Genomic DNA, 18649 nt, shown 5'->3' on the forward strand with positions numbered 1-18649 from the left:
ATTGATTACAGAAAGAAAAACTCTCTGGAAGACTTTAGATAGCAATGGGAGTTTAGAGGAAACACTGAGCGGTCCCAATTCCTCTTCTTTTAGTTTATTTTTAAACAGTAGCATCACAGTTGACCAGAAGTGAAACTGAATGTAAATTATAAGCAAATGGAATTAGAAAACCAAAAAGTTTGACGTGCATTTGATAAATCTTGTAGCACTTGAGTGACCTGAGTGACTAACTAATAAACAAGACGAACTTGTTTTTCTCTGATGGAGTTAATGCCGTGGAAATGTGCATCCTACTAAATCTAGGCTCATAATTGCCTCTGAAGAAATCTTCATTTAAATATAAAATATGAAAAAGACTGCTAATGTGTTTTCATCTCAGATAGTCACAGTGCAGGTAATGAATCCTCTGATATACATCTTAAATATTGAAAGCACGGAGGTTTAGGATATCATTTCAGTGGGACTCTGTTATTATTATTTTTTTGTTACCGCAGCTAAATTTTCCTCCTTTATCAACTAATTTAAAAATAATTTAATTTGTACCTCTAATACCAGCATCTTCCCAATCAAATGAATTGGAGGTGAAAGCTCCTGCTGCTGTTGAGTGACAGGTGAGGCTCACTGGGACAGGGCAAATTGGTTTAATTCACCGTACGAATTGTTACAGATTACTTTTGTAATACTGTATTTGACCCGGTCTTTGTATGTTTTGACCGTATAGAAAGGTATTTCTTGCCATTGTAAGAATAAGATGTGTACCTGCTGTACTTTACACTGCAAAAACTCAAAATCTTACCAGGAATATTTGGCTTATTTCTAGTTAAAATGTCTCATTTTTAGTCAAAAAATCTCATTACACTTAAAACAAGAGTCATTGCCAAGAAAAAATAATTTGACAATTTTCACCTGTTTCAAGTACATTTTCACTTGAAATAAGTAGAAAAATCTGCCAGTGGAACAAGATTTATCTTCTCATTACAAACAAAAAAATCTTGTTCCATTGGCAGATTTTTCTACTTATTTTAAGTGAAAATTTACTTGAAACAGGTGAAAATTGTCAAATAACAAGTTATTTTTCTGGTAATGACACTTGTTTTAAGTGTAATGAGATTTTTTGACTAAAATGAGACATTTTAACTAGAAATAAGACAAATATTCTTGTTAAGATTTTGAATTTTTGCAGTGTACTGCCCGTACTTTTTCACAACTTGTGCTTTTTATTATTTCACCTCTTTTCTTCTCATTTTATTTCATTTTACTTGTTATTTACTGTTTATTTGTGTCTTGCCGCTTTTAATGTTGATGTAAAGCACTTTGAACAACCTTGTGTTGAATTGTGCTGTACAGATAAACTTACCAGTCCATCACAGGGCTACATAGGCATGGGGACGCTGGGAGGACCTTGGACACTTCAAACCTGGGGTAATTAAAAAAAAACATTTCCTTTTCATTGTGCAGGACCAGAAGGACCGGGTGTACTCCACCGTGAGATCCAAGTCCACCTCTGCAACGGTGAACAACCTGAAGCCCAGCACGGCCTACGTGTTTCAGATCCGGGCCTTCACCGAGGCGGGTTACGGCACCTACGGGCCCAGACTGGAGATCACCACCAAGGAGGAGGCCACAGGTACGGCCGGGGGTTGCATGTCCTGTTCTGGCTCTCTCAAGCCTTTACACACTCAACTCTTCCAGCTCAGGGCTTCAAGTCATTACCAGGATTCATCAGTAAAAAAAACCCACCAGAAATTACCTGAAAATGACTGGAAGCAGGAGTGGATTATTTAAAAATGGGCCAACAAAACAGTTTGCGCCATGTTGCTTTGTTGACCTGTCCACCCGTTGGTTCACGGTGACGTCACCACATGCTTTGATGCAGGTGCAGGGTCTTCAGCTCCATGACGTGTCTGGTGTTGGAGACGGCTCCACAATTTATTTGTAAGGATCCCCATTATTTATGCCCTTAAACACAGCTTGTCTCACTGGGGTCCACATTAAAAAACAATACATGCAGTTAAAAACAAGACATGAAGAAAGAAAACGAAATAACACGACAAAGCTACATTAAACTTTACCGTACATGTAAATCTTTATATTGTGTGTGTGTGTGTGTGTGTGTGTGTGTGTGTGTGTGTGTGTGTGTGTGTGTGTGTGTGTGTGTGTGTGTGTGTGTGTGTGTGTGTGTGTGTGTGTGTGTATGTGTGTGTGTGTGTGTATGGTATCCTGTACATATGATATTCCAAGGTGTTTCTTAATTTCCTTTTTGAATATTGATTTCTGTGTTCATTTAGTCATAGGCAGCAGTAAAGAATTCCATGATTTCATTGATCTATATTCTACTGTATGCTTCAGAAAATGAGCTTAGGAAGTGAAAACTGGACCTTTGTTGCCTGTCTAGTGGCATATGGATATGACTCTACATTGTGATTGTACTGATATAATGGAGGACAGTGTGCCACATAGCCTCCGTAATGAGTCTTTGAGTAGATCCCACATAAAAAAGAGGACAGCTTCAGGTTTTCCTCATTGAGGTCATGGCGGAAATGCAGTTCTCTGGAGGTGCACTCTTTCCATCGACCGCCATCTTAAAATGGATAACTTTGTACATTTACAGTATACAAGTACTGTATAAACTATGTTCTCAGTTGTATTCCTAAATTTGCATTTCATGTTTACAAACTGGTAGAAAACTGCATGTAGAAAAGGAAGCCGTTTACATGATTTGGCTAAAAAGTGAGCGAGCAATGCATTTATACATGTATGACATAAACGTTGGGGGTTGTACTCTTAGTGTTGGGATTATTGAGATTAAGAGAGGACAACATGTCAGACCGGCCTTGTCATTCGTTCGTTCGTTCGTTCGTTCGTTCGTTCGTTCGTTCGTTCGTTCGTTCGTTCGTTCGTTCGTTCGTTCGTTCGTTCGTTCGTTCGTTCGTCCGTCCGTCCGTCCGTCCGTCCGTCCGTCCGTCCGTCCGTCCGTCCGTCCGTCCGTCCGTTCGTCCGTTCGTCCGTTCATTCATTCATTCAAAGTATTTAATGAGTAAATTAAATAACAACAGTTTAGTCCGTGACCATCATCTGGCGAGGGAAAGAGGTCCGTGGAGGTGACAGCTGAGGGAGCTCTGGTTGCTGGAGTGGCTCTAACAGCAGCACACGGTTTTCCAGCTCGGCTCCAGGAGAACAAACTGCTAATGTTCCCCGCTACTGCAGGAAGGGCCCAGGGAAATGACTTGCTTTGAAGCAAAGCAAACATAAATTGCTTTGACTTTATGCTGACAACACGTTATGGGAAGAAATCACTGAGCACAAGGACAAGCGTCTGTAGTGTCATGAGGACAAAGTCATTTAAATCTAATCAGTCACATTAGCTCTGCCTGAAGTCTCGCTGTGTTATTGGGAGGATCCTTGAGGTGCTCTCGTTAGAAGTGATTACACGTGGGTGCACGGGAGGTTAGGCATTGTACATCTGTCCACTTTTTAAACATCAGGAACAAGAACGCTTTCATTGCGCATCCTTTTTATTCCCGCACACATTTCCTTTTTTCCCTCGCAATTTGGCCAATTTAACAAAGATTGTTTAGGCAATTTATTCGTAATTTTGCCATTAAAAAAGTAAATAAGGCATTCAGAAAGGAAGTTTTGTGAAAGATAGTGAAACGCATAAAACGACCTCAAATCAGATAAAGTTGACATAATATGGAAAACACAATTTAAATAAATAAGTACAATTTGGTTTTTTTTGCACACAGTATAAGATATTTGGTGTTGTACTGGAGGGATTTCCTGCTAGTGAACGGGTAACAGAGGCAAACAGGTGTGATCATCCACGGTTGTGATCATCTGGAACAAAAGCAGTAATATTGAAAGGGTCATCTAGGAGCAAAGGTGGTCACGTGATCTCCACTTTCCAAGAGGTACATGAGAATCTTAATAAAAAGTGTCCTAATTGGTTCCTCAAGAAAGTCCACTTTAAACATTATATTAACCTTGAACAGAAGCAGCGTTGACATCCCTGGACTCTGAGGCATCTGGGATGACTGGTCTGAATAATGACTGACCCAAAAACAGCTGTACACCAAGATTTTAGAGAAGCATATGCTACCTTCAGACCACATCTTTGCACAGATGTCCATGAATTTTTAAAAAGATAATGCAAAGCCGCATTTTGCACACACCACAAACCTGGCTTCTCTTGGCTGAGGAAGAAAAGGGTATGAGTGCTGGGCTGGCCTGCCTGCAGTCCCGACCTGTGCTCTAAACCGTTCAACATGGCTGTTCTCTCCACCGTCTAAACCGTTCAACATCACTGGTCTCTCCACCGTCTCTAAACCGTACAACATCACTGGTCTCTCCACGGTCTCTAAACCGTTCATCATGGCTGGTCTCTCCACCGACTCTAAACCGTTAAACATCGCTGGTCTCTCCACCGTCTCTAAACCGTACAACATGGCTGGTCTCTCCACCGTCTCTAAACCGTTAAACATCGCTGGTCTCTCCACCGTCTCTAAACCGTACAACATGGCTGGTCTCTCCACCGTCTCTAAACCGTTCAACATGGCTGGTCTCTCCACCGTCTGTAAACCGTTCAACATCACTGGTCTCTCCACCGTCTCTAAACCGTACAACATGGCTGGTCTCTCCACCGACTCTAAACCGTACGACATCACTGTTCTGTCCACTGTCTCTAAACCAACATGGCTGGTCTCTTCATCGTCTCTAAACCGTACAACATCACTGGTCTCTCCACCGTCTCTAAACCGTACAACATCACTGGTCTTTCCACCGTCCCTAAACTGTACAACATCACTGGTCTCTCCACCGTCTCTAAACCGTTCATCATGGCTGGTCTCTCCACCGTCTCTAAACCGTTCAACATCACTGGTCTCTCCACCGTCCCTAAACTGTACAACATCACTGGTCTCTCCACCGTCTCTAAACCGTACGACATCACTGTTGTCTCCACTGTCTCTAAACCAACATGGCTGGTCTCTTCATCGTCTCTAAACCGTACAACATCACTGGTCTCTCCACCGTCTCTAAACTGTACAACATCACTGGTCTCTTCATCGTCTGTAAACCGTTCAACATCACTGGTCTCTCAACCGTCTCTAAACCGTACAACATCACTGGTCTCTCCACCGTCCCTAAACTGTACAACATCACTGGTCTCTCCACCGTCTCTAAACCGTTCATCATGGCTGGTCTCTCCACCATCTCTAAACTGTTCAACATGGCTGTTCTCTCCACCGTCTCTAAACCGTATAACATCACGGGTCTCTCCACCGTCTCTAAACTGTTCAACATGGCTGGTCTCTCAACCGTCTCTAAACCGTACAACATCGCTGGTCTCTCCACCGTCTCTAAACCGTACAACATGGCTGGTCTCTCCACCGTCTCTAAACTGTTCAACATGGCTGGTCTCTCCACCGTCTCTAAACCGTTCAACATAGCTGGTCTCTCCACCGTCTCTAAACCCTTCAACCCTTCTTTTCATTTTTGCCTCTACTCTTCTGTCACACATCCCTCCTGACACTTTTCTCGACCCGGTCCAACCTGCTTGCACACATTTCTCCACTTTCTTTGATGTAGGTTTGTAAAATAAGAGGCCTCTGGAGGTTTTTCACAAGCAGGTGACATACGGAGAAGAGAAAGAAAAAGAAATAAAAAGGTCAAGCATTTTCATGATATTGGATCTGCATTTCTACAGTTGAGTGTTTAACCCTGCCTGTTCATTCATGTCCCGCCCACACACACACACACAACCACACACACACCTCACTTCCAGCGTTTCTGCATAAGAGGACACACTAATTACTCCCGCCCCATGCAGAGTGTGTCCTGCAACAAGGTTAGAAGCTTGCAGTCCAGTCCAAGTGTCCTTGATCAGCCCAGAGTTACAGGCCTCCCCTGTGACAGCCCCCAGTTAAAACCCTTCAGGTGTGGGATGTGACAGTCCAGTGCTCTTTCTTCCCACCCCAGCCCACCAAAACATACGCCTGGCGCTGCGGAAACCTGACCCGGTGATGGGCAACTGGAGCTTTGGCACATTTTTCAGACCCTTTTTTAAGCCCCATTTCTGCAGGCATTTCTCTGTTCATGTGCTGCAGATAGTTTATTTAAAAGGCATGAATGTCCCTCTTGTTGCTGCGACTCCATCTTGGGCTGCAGCGAGGTGTTCTTCAGAGCAGTCATCAGTTTGTCAATGCAAACAGTCAGAGCAATGCGAGAGCTCTGAATGGGGAGCTCCTCCGCCTGAATATGCCTTTGTTTGAGATGAAGGGCATCGCCGTCACCGTCTGGGACTATTAAGCCCACTTTCTGAAACAGTAGAGCCGTGTGGATGAGGAGGCTGCAAAAATAGAAGCACCCCTCCCCCACCCTCTCAGAGGCAGGGGCCGGGGGCGGTTATCAATCTCTGTAGCGCTCATCGGGACTTAATTATTGTCTGTCCTGCAGATTGCAGTTCTGATGTTGGGAAGTTCATGTTTTTTGTCTCTCTGTTGCATAAGTGTGTGTTTGTGTGTCTCTCTCATCAGCCGCGATTGTCTCCAGCGAGCAGAACCCCGTCATCATCATCGCGGTGGTGGCTGTGGCGGGGACCATCATCCTGGTGTTCATGGTGTTCGGCTTCATCATTGGGAGAAGGTACGCTCTCGCGGGCCCCATTGACTCCCCGCTCCTGTGAGTCTCCGCTTGTCAATTAGCCTTTCTGTCACTCACATGCCTCCACGTCTGTGGAGTCCTCACGCACGCGCACACGTGCACCCATCATCTTGTGGCATGCTGTGCTAATGGGTTGTGATTCACCATCATCATCTCTCCAGCCGCCCCTCCCATCGCCATCCTCGCCATCCTCTTTTAAAGCTTTTTTGCTGCAGAGCCATTATGAGACAGTGAGGACGCTCGGGCCCTGCATTTCCTCTGCGACTCTGAAATCAAGAGGATGATGTGTGGCGTGGCACAAACCGCCCGGCTCGTTGTCATCCCCACCGCTCACATGCATGAGTGGAATGTGCACAGAGCTGTTTGTCCTGATCTGTCCATCAGAATGCCATTTATTTACACTTTTTAGTGATCTGTACAGTCTTTTATGGCGCTTTTCCACTAGTACCTACTCAGCCTGACTCGACTCGCCTCGGTTTGTTTCTTTCCCACTAGGGGTCTAACGTGCCGAGTAGATACTTTTTCTGTAACTATTCTGCTGAGGTTCTAAGCGGCTGAGTCGGCTGTATCTGACATCATCACACTACAGGACACCGATTGGTCGGGGGGTTGGAGTCAGACCCAGCAGCACATATATCATCTCCTCCAGGTTCTACATCTTTACAATCAAATACGTCACAGCAGCTTCGCTCCAACCTCCTACTTCTGCTACAGCTGGATGTTATGGAAAAGAAACTTGGCCAAGTTGAGTTGAGCCGAGCTGAGAAGAGTAGATCCGAGTAGGTACTAGTGGAAAAGTGCAAGAGAAACTGGCATCCAGCTGATGACCTAAACAGCTGGAGATTTCCGGTTGATGCTTTGGTGTTTTTAGTTATTTGGAAAGCATAACACAAGGCATTCATTTAATGACATCATGGGGAAATGGAAAGAAATCTCCCGGGACAATGGTGGACTCACACGTCTGACTCATTCTTTGGGTTGGTGTACAGAAGACTGAAGGGCCCACGTTAGGGATGGGCGGTATGGACTAAAAAATGTATCACGATAATTTCTGGCATTTATCCCGATAACGATAAAAATGACGATAAAAAAAATACCAATTCAACTCCACCTTTGTAACTATAAATGTATCACCACATTCAGTCTTTGGAGCCAAAACACTGCTCTAAAAGAATACTGAATACTGAAATGAGTTAAACCTGTACTGCAAAACTCTTTCTTTCTTTCTTTCTTTCTTTCTTTCTTTCTTTCTTTCTTTCTTTCTTTCTTTCTTTCTTTCTTTCTTTCTTTCTTTCTTTCTTTCCTTCCTTCCTTCCTTCCTTCCTTCCTTCCTTCCTTCCTTCCTTCCTTCCTTCCTTCCTTCCTTCCTTCCTTCCTTCCTTCCTTCCTTCCTTCCTTCCTTCCTTCCTTCCTTCCTTCCTTCCTTCCTTCCTTCACGTACGTTGTGTGTGGATTTAACCCAGAACCATAAATCATCTTTACACAAAAACGTCATCAACGGGAATTTATCGTTTTTACCGCGAGATGACAAATTCTTACCGTGAGGAATTTTTTTGGCGGTATATTGTGAACGGTAAAATATCGCCCATTCCTAGCCCACGTTCACGTGATCAACAAAGCAAAGCAAGGTATTAAAAACATGGCCATCGTACCGTCGGGAGGCAGCACAAAAATCTGTTTCATGATCCAACTCTGAGGTGCAGATGTTCATAAACCTGGTGCTGAGGAGAGAATTAAAAAGATCTAGACGGAGATAAGGAACGACCAGATCTACCAGCAGCTCTTCCTCTTCATAGCTGCTCACGGCTCCAGCTGACTTTTCAGCAGCGCAGAGACAAACTAACAAAAGAAAAAAAGAGTCGCCGCTTGAAGTTTCTCTCACTCTCATTTAATAACTTGGTATCGAACACAAGCCACAGACCCAGCAGCACATCTATCATCTCCTCCAGGGTCTACATCTTTAGTGTTGTTGTCTTCTTCATTTAGATCACACAATCAAATACGTCACAGCAGCTTCTCTCCAACCTCCTACTTCTGCTCCAGCTGGATTGTTATGGAAAAGAAACCAGGCTGAGCTGAGATGAGCAGAGCCGAGTAGGTACTAGTGGAAAAGCGCCATAAAGCCACGGCGACTGACACGCAGCACCCACCTCCTCAACACTCGGGTGCTGCACCCTAACCCCCGCGGCCAGCCCGGCACACACCGCCTCCCAGCCCACAGGCCTCTCACTCGGGCTCAGGGAGTCGTATCCCCGGGTTCACATCAGGACGCGTTGGCTGCAGCACAGTCGGGAGTCCTGACAAAACATTTAAACTCCAACAAGGACGGGGTCCAAAGAAAAAATTTAATCAAATCAAATATGCTTTATTGTCCTCATGGGGAAATTCCTCTTTGGCCAAAGTGCTCGGGCATTTGCACGATGGTACACTGCGAAACAGCTAAGTGTGTGTTACAAATAGCAGTGATGCACTTTCATCAACAGTAAGTGCATGTCCATCATTCAGGGTGTATTTCACCACCATATGTCATCACTTTTTCTTTTTCTTTTTTGGATTGTGCTCAAAGAGCAAGCCTGTGCAGCAAAGCCGCCTCCTCGCTGGAACCTTCAACACGTTGATATTACAAGACAGCAAAGTGTCATTTACAGCGCCTGTTTGATTTGATGTACAACGCGCTTGATACTTGAGCTGCTTCGCAGGTGTAGGCTCTCGGCTCCGCGCCTCCAGCTGCTCACTTTGGGTTGCTCAACAGATTTGTCTTGCACGTCATTAGTTGCTGCATTAAAAATTCTTGCCAATGAGGCCGTTTGTTTCCCGCAGCCCAGTCGGTTGATTCTGCCGCTCTCTTCCTCTCTCCCCCATGCAGGCACTGCGGCTACAGCAAAGCGGATCAGGAGGGAGACGAGGAGCTCTACTTCCAGTGTGAGTGCACGCATTAATCAGCACAGACACACACGGCGACTGTACAGTTTGTACACAGATCAACAGAGGCATCTCAGCAGTGCAAAGGAGGCATGCCTAACGCCTTTATCCTGGTTCATTTGATTAGAGGCACAGCTGGGATGCGTTGGGCCAACTTCTTCTGTGGAGATGAAGAGTCAGGAAGCTGCACACACACGAGTGAGCCAGCAACCCCGGGAGGTTATTGATGTTTGAGCAGGGTGGAAAGGGCACTTCCTTCGATTGGCTCTTCTCCACTAGTACCTACTCAGTCCTACTTGACTCGCCTCGGTTTGGTTCTTTCCCACTAGGGGTCGAGGCCGAGTAGATACTTTTTCTGTAACTATTTTGCCGAGGTTCTAAGCTGCTGAGTCGGCTGTATCTGACATCATCACACTACAGACCACCGATTGGTCGGGGGGTTGGAGTCAGACGTCTGAGTCAGGAGGAGGAAATCAGAGAAAGAGACTTGTTCTTGTTCATTTTATTCGACCAGCAATGGCAGCAAAAGTCTGTTTCATGATCCAACTCTGAGGGTCAGATGTTCATAAACCTGGTGCTGAGGAGAGAATTAAAAAGGGATCTAGACGGAGATAAGGAACGACCAGATCCACCAGGAGCTCTGTCTCTTCATAGCTGCTCACGGCTCCAGCTGACTTTTCAGCAGCGCAGAGACAAACTAAAAAAAAAAAGCGTCGCTGCTTGAATCTTCTCTCACTCTCATTTAATAACTTGATATGGAACACAAGCCACAGACCCAGCAGGACATCTATCATCTCCTCCAGGTTCTACATCTTTAGTGTTGTTGTCTTCTTCGTTTAGATCACACAATCAAATACGTCACAGCAGCTTCTCTCCAACCTCTTTAAAAGAAAAGAAACCAGGCCGAGTTGAGCCGAGCCGAGATGAGATGAGTAGAGCTGAGTATGTGCTGGAGGAAAAGCGCCAAATGTTGCTCGTTACAAATCTAGTGTTTTCAGGAAGTGACAAAGTTTACGGTCTACACACTCTTTGTAACTGCTACGCTGCCCCCAATGCTGCCCCTGGAGATGCAGCAGCAGCAGACAGTTTCCCCAGGTGGAAGCACTGTAGGCAAACTGCTGATTTGAAAACAAAGGGTCAGGACGTCACGCAGCACACGCTCTGCCACTGAGCTCAGCCCATGCACCTCACAAGCCCTGCCTGCTGCAGAAATACCGCAAGAAGTTGAGCTCAGCGGTGAAGGCTGTCGGGGGGGGGGGGCACCAGGTACAGCTGCGCAGAGGTCAACCCCCTTTTTAACCCTGTTTTTTGGTTAAAACATAAAAGTCCTCTGACCATAGTCATTTAAATACAGTGTCAGACAAACAACAACACAGAGCATCTTTTGGATTTAAAAAGGATTCTCTGCATAGCATTTGACAATTTTCTTTAGTGTGGAGGATTCAGGTGCGTGTTGACACAACGCCAAGAGGGAAACGCATAAGCAATGGTCCTAGAGAGGCAATTTGTTAACATAAATCTTTGAAGGGTAATAAAACCAAGTCCATTAAATTCTGAGTTAAACAGTTTTAAAATCATAAAGGTTAATCACAAGTGGAAAACATTAAAGACAGTTGCCAATCTTCCCAGGACCAGACGTCACAGCTAACTTACCTCAAGCTCAGACCGGCCGATGACCGGGCAAAACACGACAGGCCTCACTGAGCATGTTATAAGGGCCATGGTCGCATAATTAGGTAGAATATTGAATGAGAACAATATCTGTGGAGAGGCTGCCGGGAGAAAACCTCTTCTGTCCAAAAAATACGTGGAAACAAAACTGTCATTTGCAAAAATTGCATCTGAACAAACCACATGAAACTGCACCGGACCTACCGGCATTCAGAAGTGGCTTCGTCAAAGTCAAAGAATGGAAATGACTAGGCCTGAGTTGAAAAAAATTGATTTTCCGATTCTAAATCGATTCTCATATTAATTCCTAAAAATCAATTCGTACGTCTAAAGATCGATTTTTTTCATTATTACATTTTCGCCTGGTGAACTTTAATCCCAGTAGTCACATCATTTAATTCACACATGCGCTGTTTAGCTGTTGTAATGTCTTTCTTTTTTTGCACTTTAAATGGATATTGAAAGGCATATTTGAGTTATTTATTTCTTAGTTATTTATTTCATACAAATAACTTTTGGAATTTTTTTGTTTATGCCCAAAAAGGAATGTTTTCTTGGACGCGAGAATAACTACTGCCATGTTTTAGCCTTTAAATATGTTTAATAGTATGAAAACATTAAAGTTTTCAGTTATAATTGCATAAATTGTCTATATTTCATTGCTTTATAAACTCTCTTGGGGTTAAATTTGCATAAAATGCTAAAAACCAAATTTTCAAAAATTAAAAACCCGAAAAAAAAAACAGAAAAAGGAAAAACTGAAAACGAAATGTGGGAAAAAATAAAACCGATTTCATACGTCTCCGTTTCCTCCCTGGATCTGTTTGGTAATTCTGACCCACGATGTTTCTGAAAGCAGTTCTATCAGCATTCTGGGAGCTGATTGGTCCTTACAGCATCATTAGCTGCAATACTTGCTGCTGAATCTCAATATAATACTAGTAATAATACGTATAACTACACAGTCATATAATTCAGGCAACAGCTCAAAAAACAGCTTTAATAACACTAACCCAAATCAATATCGGATCGAATCAAATCCTGATCATCAATACTGAATCTTAAAGGTATTGTGACATCATTTTTAACATGCTTTTAACACTATTAAAAGTCTTGGCCAACATCCCTCAAATGTGTCTAAAAGAGTGTAACAAGAAAAACTTCACTCTAGTTCTCTTTTCCTGGCTTTTTATTACAGTGTTTTTTTGCGCCGTGAAAAATGCTTCCTTTCCCCCTTTCCTGTCAATCATTGCTCCGCTCCTCCTCCAAACCTCCTCCTCCTCCAGCCATACGCTCACAGCGGCGTCGGAGCGAAGAGCCTGTAAACAGCTCCGTGTTAAGCCTGATTTATGGTTCCGCGTTAAATCGACGTAGAGCCCTACGCCGTAGGGTTCAGCGTATGGTGCGCGTCGCCGCGTAACCCTACGCCGTAGGTTCTGCGTCGGTGTAACGCGTAACCATAAATCAGCCTTTATGGTGCACTGGAGAGGAGAGGAGACAGGGAGCTAGGTGGAGGGGGCGGTGATTTAGCGGGTCGTTACGTAACGATCCGCCACCAAACCAGATGCGCCGTTTTTGCATAGTTATGCAGAAAATCCCAGAAAGCACACAATACACTGAATGTTAAAAGTTCGTTGTTTTTTGGGTGTAATTGATGTCAAGACACCCAACAAAACACAAAAAATCAAGAAAAATGTGTTTTTCATGTCACAATCCCTTTAAGAGTCGGAATCGAATTGATTCCTGACATTTGAATCGATCCCCAGCCCTAGAAATTATGTTTTAAAGAAAATGTAACAAAGTTCCTCAACAATGACATGAGACACGTTATTACTAAATGTGGATCTGCAGGATATTGAATCATGGGGGGGTCCTTGGTATTTAATTTGAATTAAAAATGTTCCCAGATCAGCTTCTCCGGCTCTGTTCTTGTTAACTAACCAACAGCCCAGTGGAATAAGCAATGTTGTTTTGTCTGCCTAACGTGAACAACCAAAATAATGAAACAGGAAGAAAAAGGTGGTTCTAACTCCTGCCAGTAAATGTTGCACAGATATTCTTCTTTTCCCCCATTTTTCCCTCATTTCTGTGGAGTGGAGGTGAAGAAGTTGCAGTAGATCAGTCTCTTTTACGCTGCGTTCCCTGTTGACTCGTGTGTTTCTGACCGGGCTCGTCCAGTGTGCTGTTGTCCTGTCTTATCCTGTCTTATCAGACTTTAGAGTCGTCACGTTTTATTGTTGTTAGTGGAATTTAAAAATGTTTGTCAGCTTATTAATTCGTACGATTGTAAAATTATAGTACCTCATCTCTGACGTTTCCCTCATTGTGCAGCAAGCTCTCGCGACTCTTCTCGTGGATATTTATGACCCGTGCTCAGAGATGATTTTGTAGTAAATCCTGCCCCCCCCCCCAGAAGAATCAGCTGGACCAGCACTCTCCTCAGCTTTATGCACACACTGCAAAAACTCTAAATCCTAACAAGAATATTTGTCTTATTTCTAGTTAAAATGTCTCATTTTTAGTCAAAAAAATCTCATCACTGGAACTTTTTATTTGACAATTTTCACCTGTTTCAAGTAGATTTTCACTTAAAATAAGTAGAAAAATCTGCCAGTGGAACAAGATTTTTTTGCTTGTAATGAGAAGATAAATCTTGTCCCACTGGCAGATTTTTCTACTTATTTCAAGTGAAAATTTACTTGAAACAGGTGAAAATTGCCAAATAACAAGTTATTTTTCTGGTAATGACTTGTTTTAAGTGTAATGAGATTTTTTGACTAAAAATGAGACATTTTAACTAAAAATAAGACAAATATTCCTGGTAAGATTTTGAGTTTTTGCAGTGCATACTCATTTTGACTTTCTGTTTTACATTTAAGTTACCACACAGAGAGGGAGAAAGACAGAGGGAGAGAGCGAGAGAGCATCTTTTTCTCCAACAATTAGATGTAAAGTCGTGAGGATGCTTTAGAGATGGTGTTAAAGTGATCCAAGGAGGAGGCCCTTTGTAACCAGCCATCATTATTCTATTTGAATCCATTCTTTGAGTACTGCCGAAGGTGGAAAACATTTGTACGGATGGGCGCACGGACGCCCGCACATTAGCATAAGCTGTGTTTGCTTTAGTGGCTGAGACTGTAAGCAGGAAAAGGAGTTGCAGGAATAAAAAGCCTGGAAACAGTTTATCGTCTCAGTTTTGTTGTCCAGACGGCTTTTCAGCTGTTTGAGGATCCTTCTTGATTTGAGCGTATTCCGTACATCTTCTGGTGGTTAATGTGGCTACTTGGAATTATCACGTTCCTGAAATTGGACTGACTAATGCCGGAGTTTCGGCTTGAACGTGAGCATTTGTGCGTTTGCAGAGACTTGAACGGAACCAGATGGTTGCGGGCCGCGATGTGCGAAGACAGACAGGTCTGATCCATTTGAGCAGCACGGTTTTTATCTCTACAACACTATTCAGACACGCGGGCAGTTTAAAGTTCTCCTTCAGATGCAGTTGCAGGAAAAAGTATGGGAAGCTTTTGGAGTTGAGAGGGTTTTCTGCGTTTACTTGTTGCGAAATGTGATCTGGTCTTAGGCACAGTGATTGACACGAGTACAAAGTGTCCCTGCTAGCGACGCAACAACGACGGTGATCTCTGCGTTTGTTCTGGCAGAGTTCAGCAGCACCTACGACGCTTTTCCACTAGAACCTACTCAGCCTGACTCAGTTTGGTTCTTTTCCACCAGGGGTCTAACGTGCAGAGTAGATACTTTTCTGTAACTATTCTGCCGAGGTTCTAATTCGGCTGAGTCGGCTGTATCTGACATCATCACAATACAGGCCACCGATTGGTCGGGGGGTTGGAGTCAGACGTCTGAGTCAGGAGGAGGAAATCAGAGAAAGAGACTCTGACGGATTCTTGTTCATTTTATTCAACCAGCAATGGCAGCAGAAGTCTGTTTCATGATCCAACTCTGAGGTGCAGATGTTCATAAACCTGGTGCTGAGGAGAGAATTAAAAAGATCTAGACGGTGATAAGGAACGACCAGATCCACCAGGAGCTCTGTCTCTTCATAGCTGCTCACGGCTCCAGCTGACTTTTCAGCAGCACAGAGACAAAAATAAAAAAGCGTTGCCACTTGAAGATTCTCTCACTCTCATTTTTTAACTTGATATCAAACACAAGCCACAGACCCAGCAGCACATCTATCATCTCCTCCAGGTTCTACATCTTTAGTGTTGTTGTCTTCGTTTAAATCACACAATCAAATACGTCACAGCAGCTTCTCCAACCTCCTACTTCTGCTCCAGGTGCTGAATTGTAATGGAAAGGAAACCAGGCCGAGCTGAGATGAGTAGAGCTGAGTAGATGCTGGTGGAAAAGTGCCACTAAAGGCTGATCCAGCGTGCCAGCAGTTGACTGCTTTAGCAGAGGTAGCGCTAGGGGGGAGCACACCAGTCACCTATGAGAATGAGATCATTGCTCTAAAACAGGGGTCGGCAACCCGCGGCTCTTTAGCGCCGCCCTAGTGGCTCCCTGGAGCTATTTGACCTTTTTTTTTTTATTTTTTTGTTTTTTCCTTTTTTTCTTCTTTTTTTCCCCTTTTTTCTCTCTTTTTTTCTTTTTCTCTTTTTTTTCTTCTTTTTTTCTTTTTTCTTTTTTTTCCTTTTTTTCTTCCTTTTTCCTTTCCTTTTTAATCTCGCCATTTCGACTTTTTTCTCAAAATTTTGACTTTTTTCTCGAGATTGTACTTCAACATTAATCTCAACATTTCAATTTTTTTCTCGAAATTTTGACTTTTTTCTCGACATTTCAACTTTTTTCTCGAGATTGTATTTCAACATTAATCTTGACATTTCAACTTTTTTCTCGAAATTTTGACTTTTTTCTCCTTATTTCGACTTTTTGCATAACGAAAAAAAAAATCTTCCCCCCCTTCATTCTAAGGCTTATACAAGATTTAATTTTTTGCGGCTCCAGACATATTAGTTTTTTGTGTTTTTGGTCCAATATGGCTCTTTTAACATGTTGGGTTGCCGACCCCTGATCTAAAACAACCCAGGAAGGACCTTGTGCCGCCGCTTCCTCCCGTTATTTGTCCGGGAGGCGGACTCAGGTGCGGTGCATGTGAACGCTCACAGACAGCCTCATAAAAACGCTCCACCCACACCGGTTACTCAAATCTTTGCCTCCCGTGTTTGTGCAGTTTTCTTGAGTGGAAAGCCTTTCTGACACCAGCTGCTGACTGCTCAGCAATCCCCTCTGAACCACCGCGCATGCTAATCAATTGCCTGTCAAATGCCCGCTGGTGCACAGTGTGCATATTTAATCATTACAGTAATCCTCTTACCTTTCCACAGTTAAATTTCCAGGCACCAAAACCTACATTGACCCTGAAACCTACGAGGACCCAAACAGGGCTGTCCATCAATTTGCCAAGGAGTTGGATGCCTCCTGCATAAAAATCGAGCGCGTTATTGGAGCAGGTGAGCCCATCCTGTGAAGCTCAGCTTTTTTCCGCTCAGCCACCACAGACTCTCATACATCATGCTGACAGCTAAATATTTACACCTTGAATAAGGACACAGCTTTATGCATCTTATATTGATAAAGCAATTGCAAAGAGGGGGAAAAGGTTCATTGCAATTAATGTGTGTGCCGCACGTCTGGCGGAGGCAGTCACCAAGATACACAAAGCTGAAAAACTGCTGCAACACGAGTTTTGGAGAGCCAGTCAATAGCACTATCTATGCATCTCCATGGTGTCTTATTATAAGCCTCGCTTACACTCCCCTGGGTATAACAAGATGTCGTACTCCAATTTGTACTGCAGCAGTGCACAGCTGCTTTGTCTCAGAATACACGGATAAATTTGTCATTGTGTTTTTTGTGTGTGTGTGTTTTTTTTTTTTAAACTACTGCTGGCCCCCTTCACTCATGAGTGGTTTCAACCCTCGCAGGAGAATTCGGGGAGGTGTGCAGCGGCCGGCTTAAGCTGCCTGGAAAGCGGGACGTTTCGGTCGCAATCAAGACACTGAAAGTGGGTTACACGGAGAAGCAGAGGCGAGACTTCCTGTGCGAGGCCAGCATCATGGGACAGTTCGACCATCCCAATGTCGTGCACCTGGAGGGAGTCGTGACGAGAGGTACGAAAAAAAATATCCCTCTCTCTGAGACTGACGTTACATCTGATTAAAATGGGACTCACTCCCTGTTTAACATTTTTATCATTTAAATACTAATAAAAGAGCTAGGTAACTTTAAATTAAAAACCAATAGAACGTGCAGTGAAAATGAACTTGGATCATTTTTCTTTTTAGCCATTCTATTTTAGTGCACTGAAAGCCAATAAGACACAGTCGTGGCCCAAAGTTTTGCTTTTCAGGAAACTTTGCTCTTTCAGGATCTTCAGATCATGTTTTCCACACGTTTCCGTGGCGTCTCCGTGGAGAACTGAACACCGCTCATGAACGTTTCACGAGTTTCTAAGGGTTGATTTGCAAACTAAAAAGTCCAATCCTGACTGGTGGAGATTTCCCAGAGTTCATGGCTATTTGTGGACGGATCCCAGGTTCCTGGTGAGATGCAGATCCGGACGTTACCCAGGGTTGTGGTGCATCACTGTGCTGGTACATGCAGGGACCGTCCCTGGGCTGTTCCCGGGTTTATGGGAGTAGTTCCATTTCACAGCAGTGTGTTTGTGTTGGACTGTAATGCTGGATTCAAAGTGAAAGTGTCAAAAATGGCCTCAGGCTCAGGACGCCTGCATGGCACTGCTAAAGTCTGTCGACGCCTGCAGTGGGCGGGGCTTTCAAGCTGCGCTGCAGAACTGGAGTGAACAAAGTGCATATAGCCTACACATATCTATATATAGCTGCACATCTTCAGTTTCCTCTTTCACCATGGATCACACTTTGGGAAGCCTTCTTTATATGCCGGCGTTATTTCCTGCTCCTTAACCAGGTTGGTCCTGGATCAACATCAACCATCATGAAGCTGCAGTCTGTCTGCGGTGAACACTGACACACCGGGTCCCAGCGGATTTGGTCATAATATTTACACTGTGTTTTGTGATTAATAAGCACGGTTTTTAATTATTTTGCGTTGGATCGATGTAGCAAATAAAATGGTTGGGACCATCCAGCTCCTCAACCATCAGTTATTGTTTCACATGAGCAGTTCAGGTAAAAACGGCAGTAAAATCAGCAAAAATGTCAGTTCATCCAGCAAGGATGAAATATATTAATTCCTGATAAAATAAGTGTGTTAGTGCACAGCTCTGCTCCTGTGTGCATGTGAATGAGTGTACGTTTGTGTGAACATGAAAGTACAATCTGCATTGAGACTTCTTGCTTTGGGAATCCCGGTCTGTGATTGGACGCTGCCTCGGTGTCGCCGCTGCTCATTT

The 18649-nt window shown here is 43.8% G+C and overlaps 1 protein-coding gene across 1 annotated transcript in view; it reads left to right on the plus strand.

Annotated features, from left to right (window-relative positions):
• epha7 (eph receptor A7) overlaps positions 1-18649 on the plus strand; it is a 166625-nt gene that overhangs the window by 128857 nt on the left and 19119 nt on the right. Inside the window, exons 13-17 of the mRNA XM_061707495.1 lie at positions 1459-1627; positions 6534-6642; positions 9527-9582; positions 16602-16727; positions 17202-17387. Coding sequence (XP_061563479.1) covers positions 1459-1627; positions 6534-6642; positions 9527-9582; positions 16602-16727; positions 17202-17387 — 646 coding nt within the window. The remainder of the gene's footprint in view (positions 1-1458; positions 1628-6533; positions 6643-9526; positions 9583-16601; positions 16728-17201; positions 17388-18649) is intronic.

This window comes from Cololabis saira, chromosome 18, assembly GCF_033807715.1.
Source record: "Cololabis saira isolate AMF1-May2022 chromosome 18, fColSai1.1, whole genome shotgun sequence".
In the NCBI taxonomy this organism is placed as follows: domain Eukaryota; kingdom Metazoa; phylum Chordata; class Actinopteri; order Beloniformes; family Belonidae; genus Cololabis; species Cololabis saira.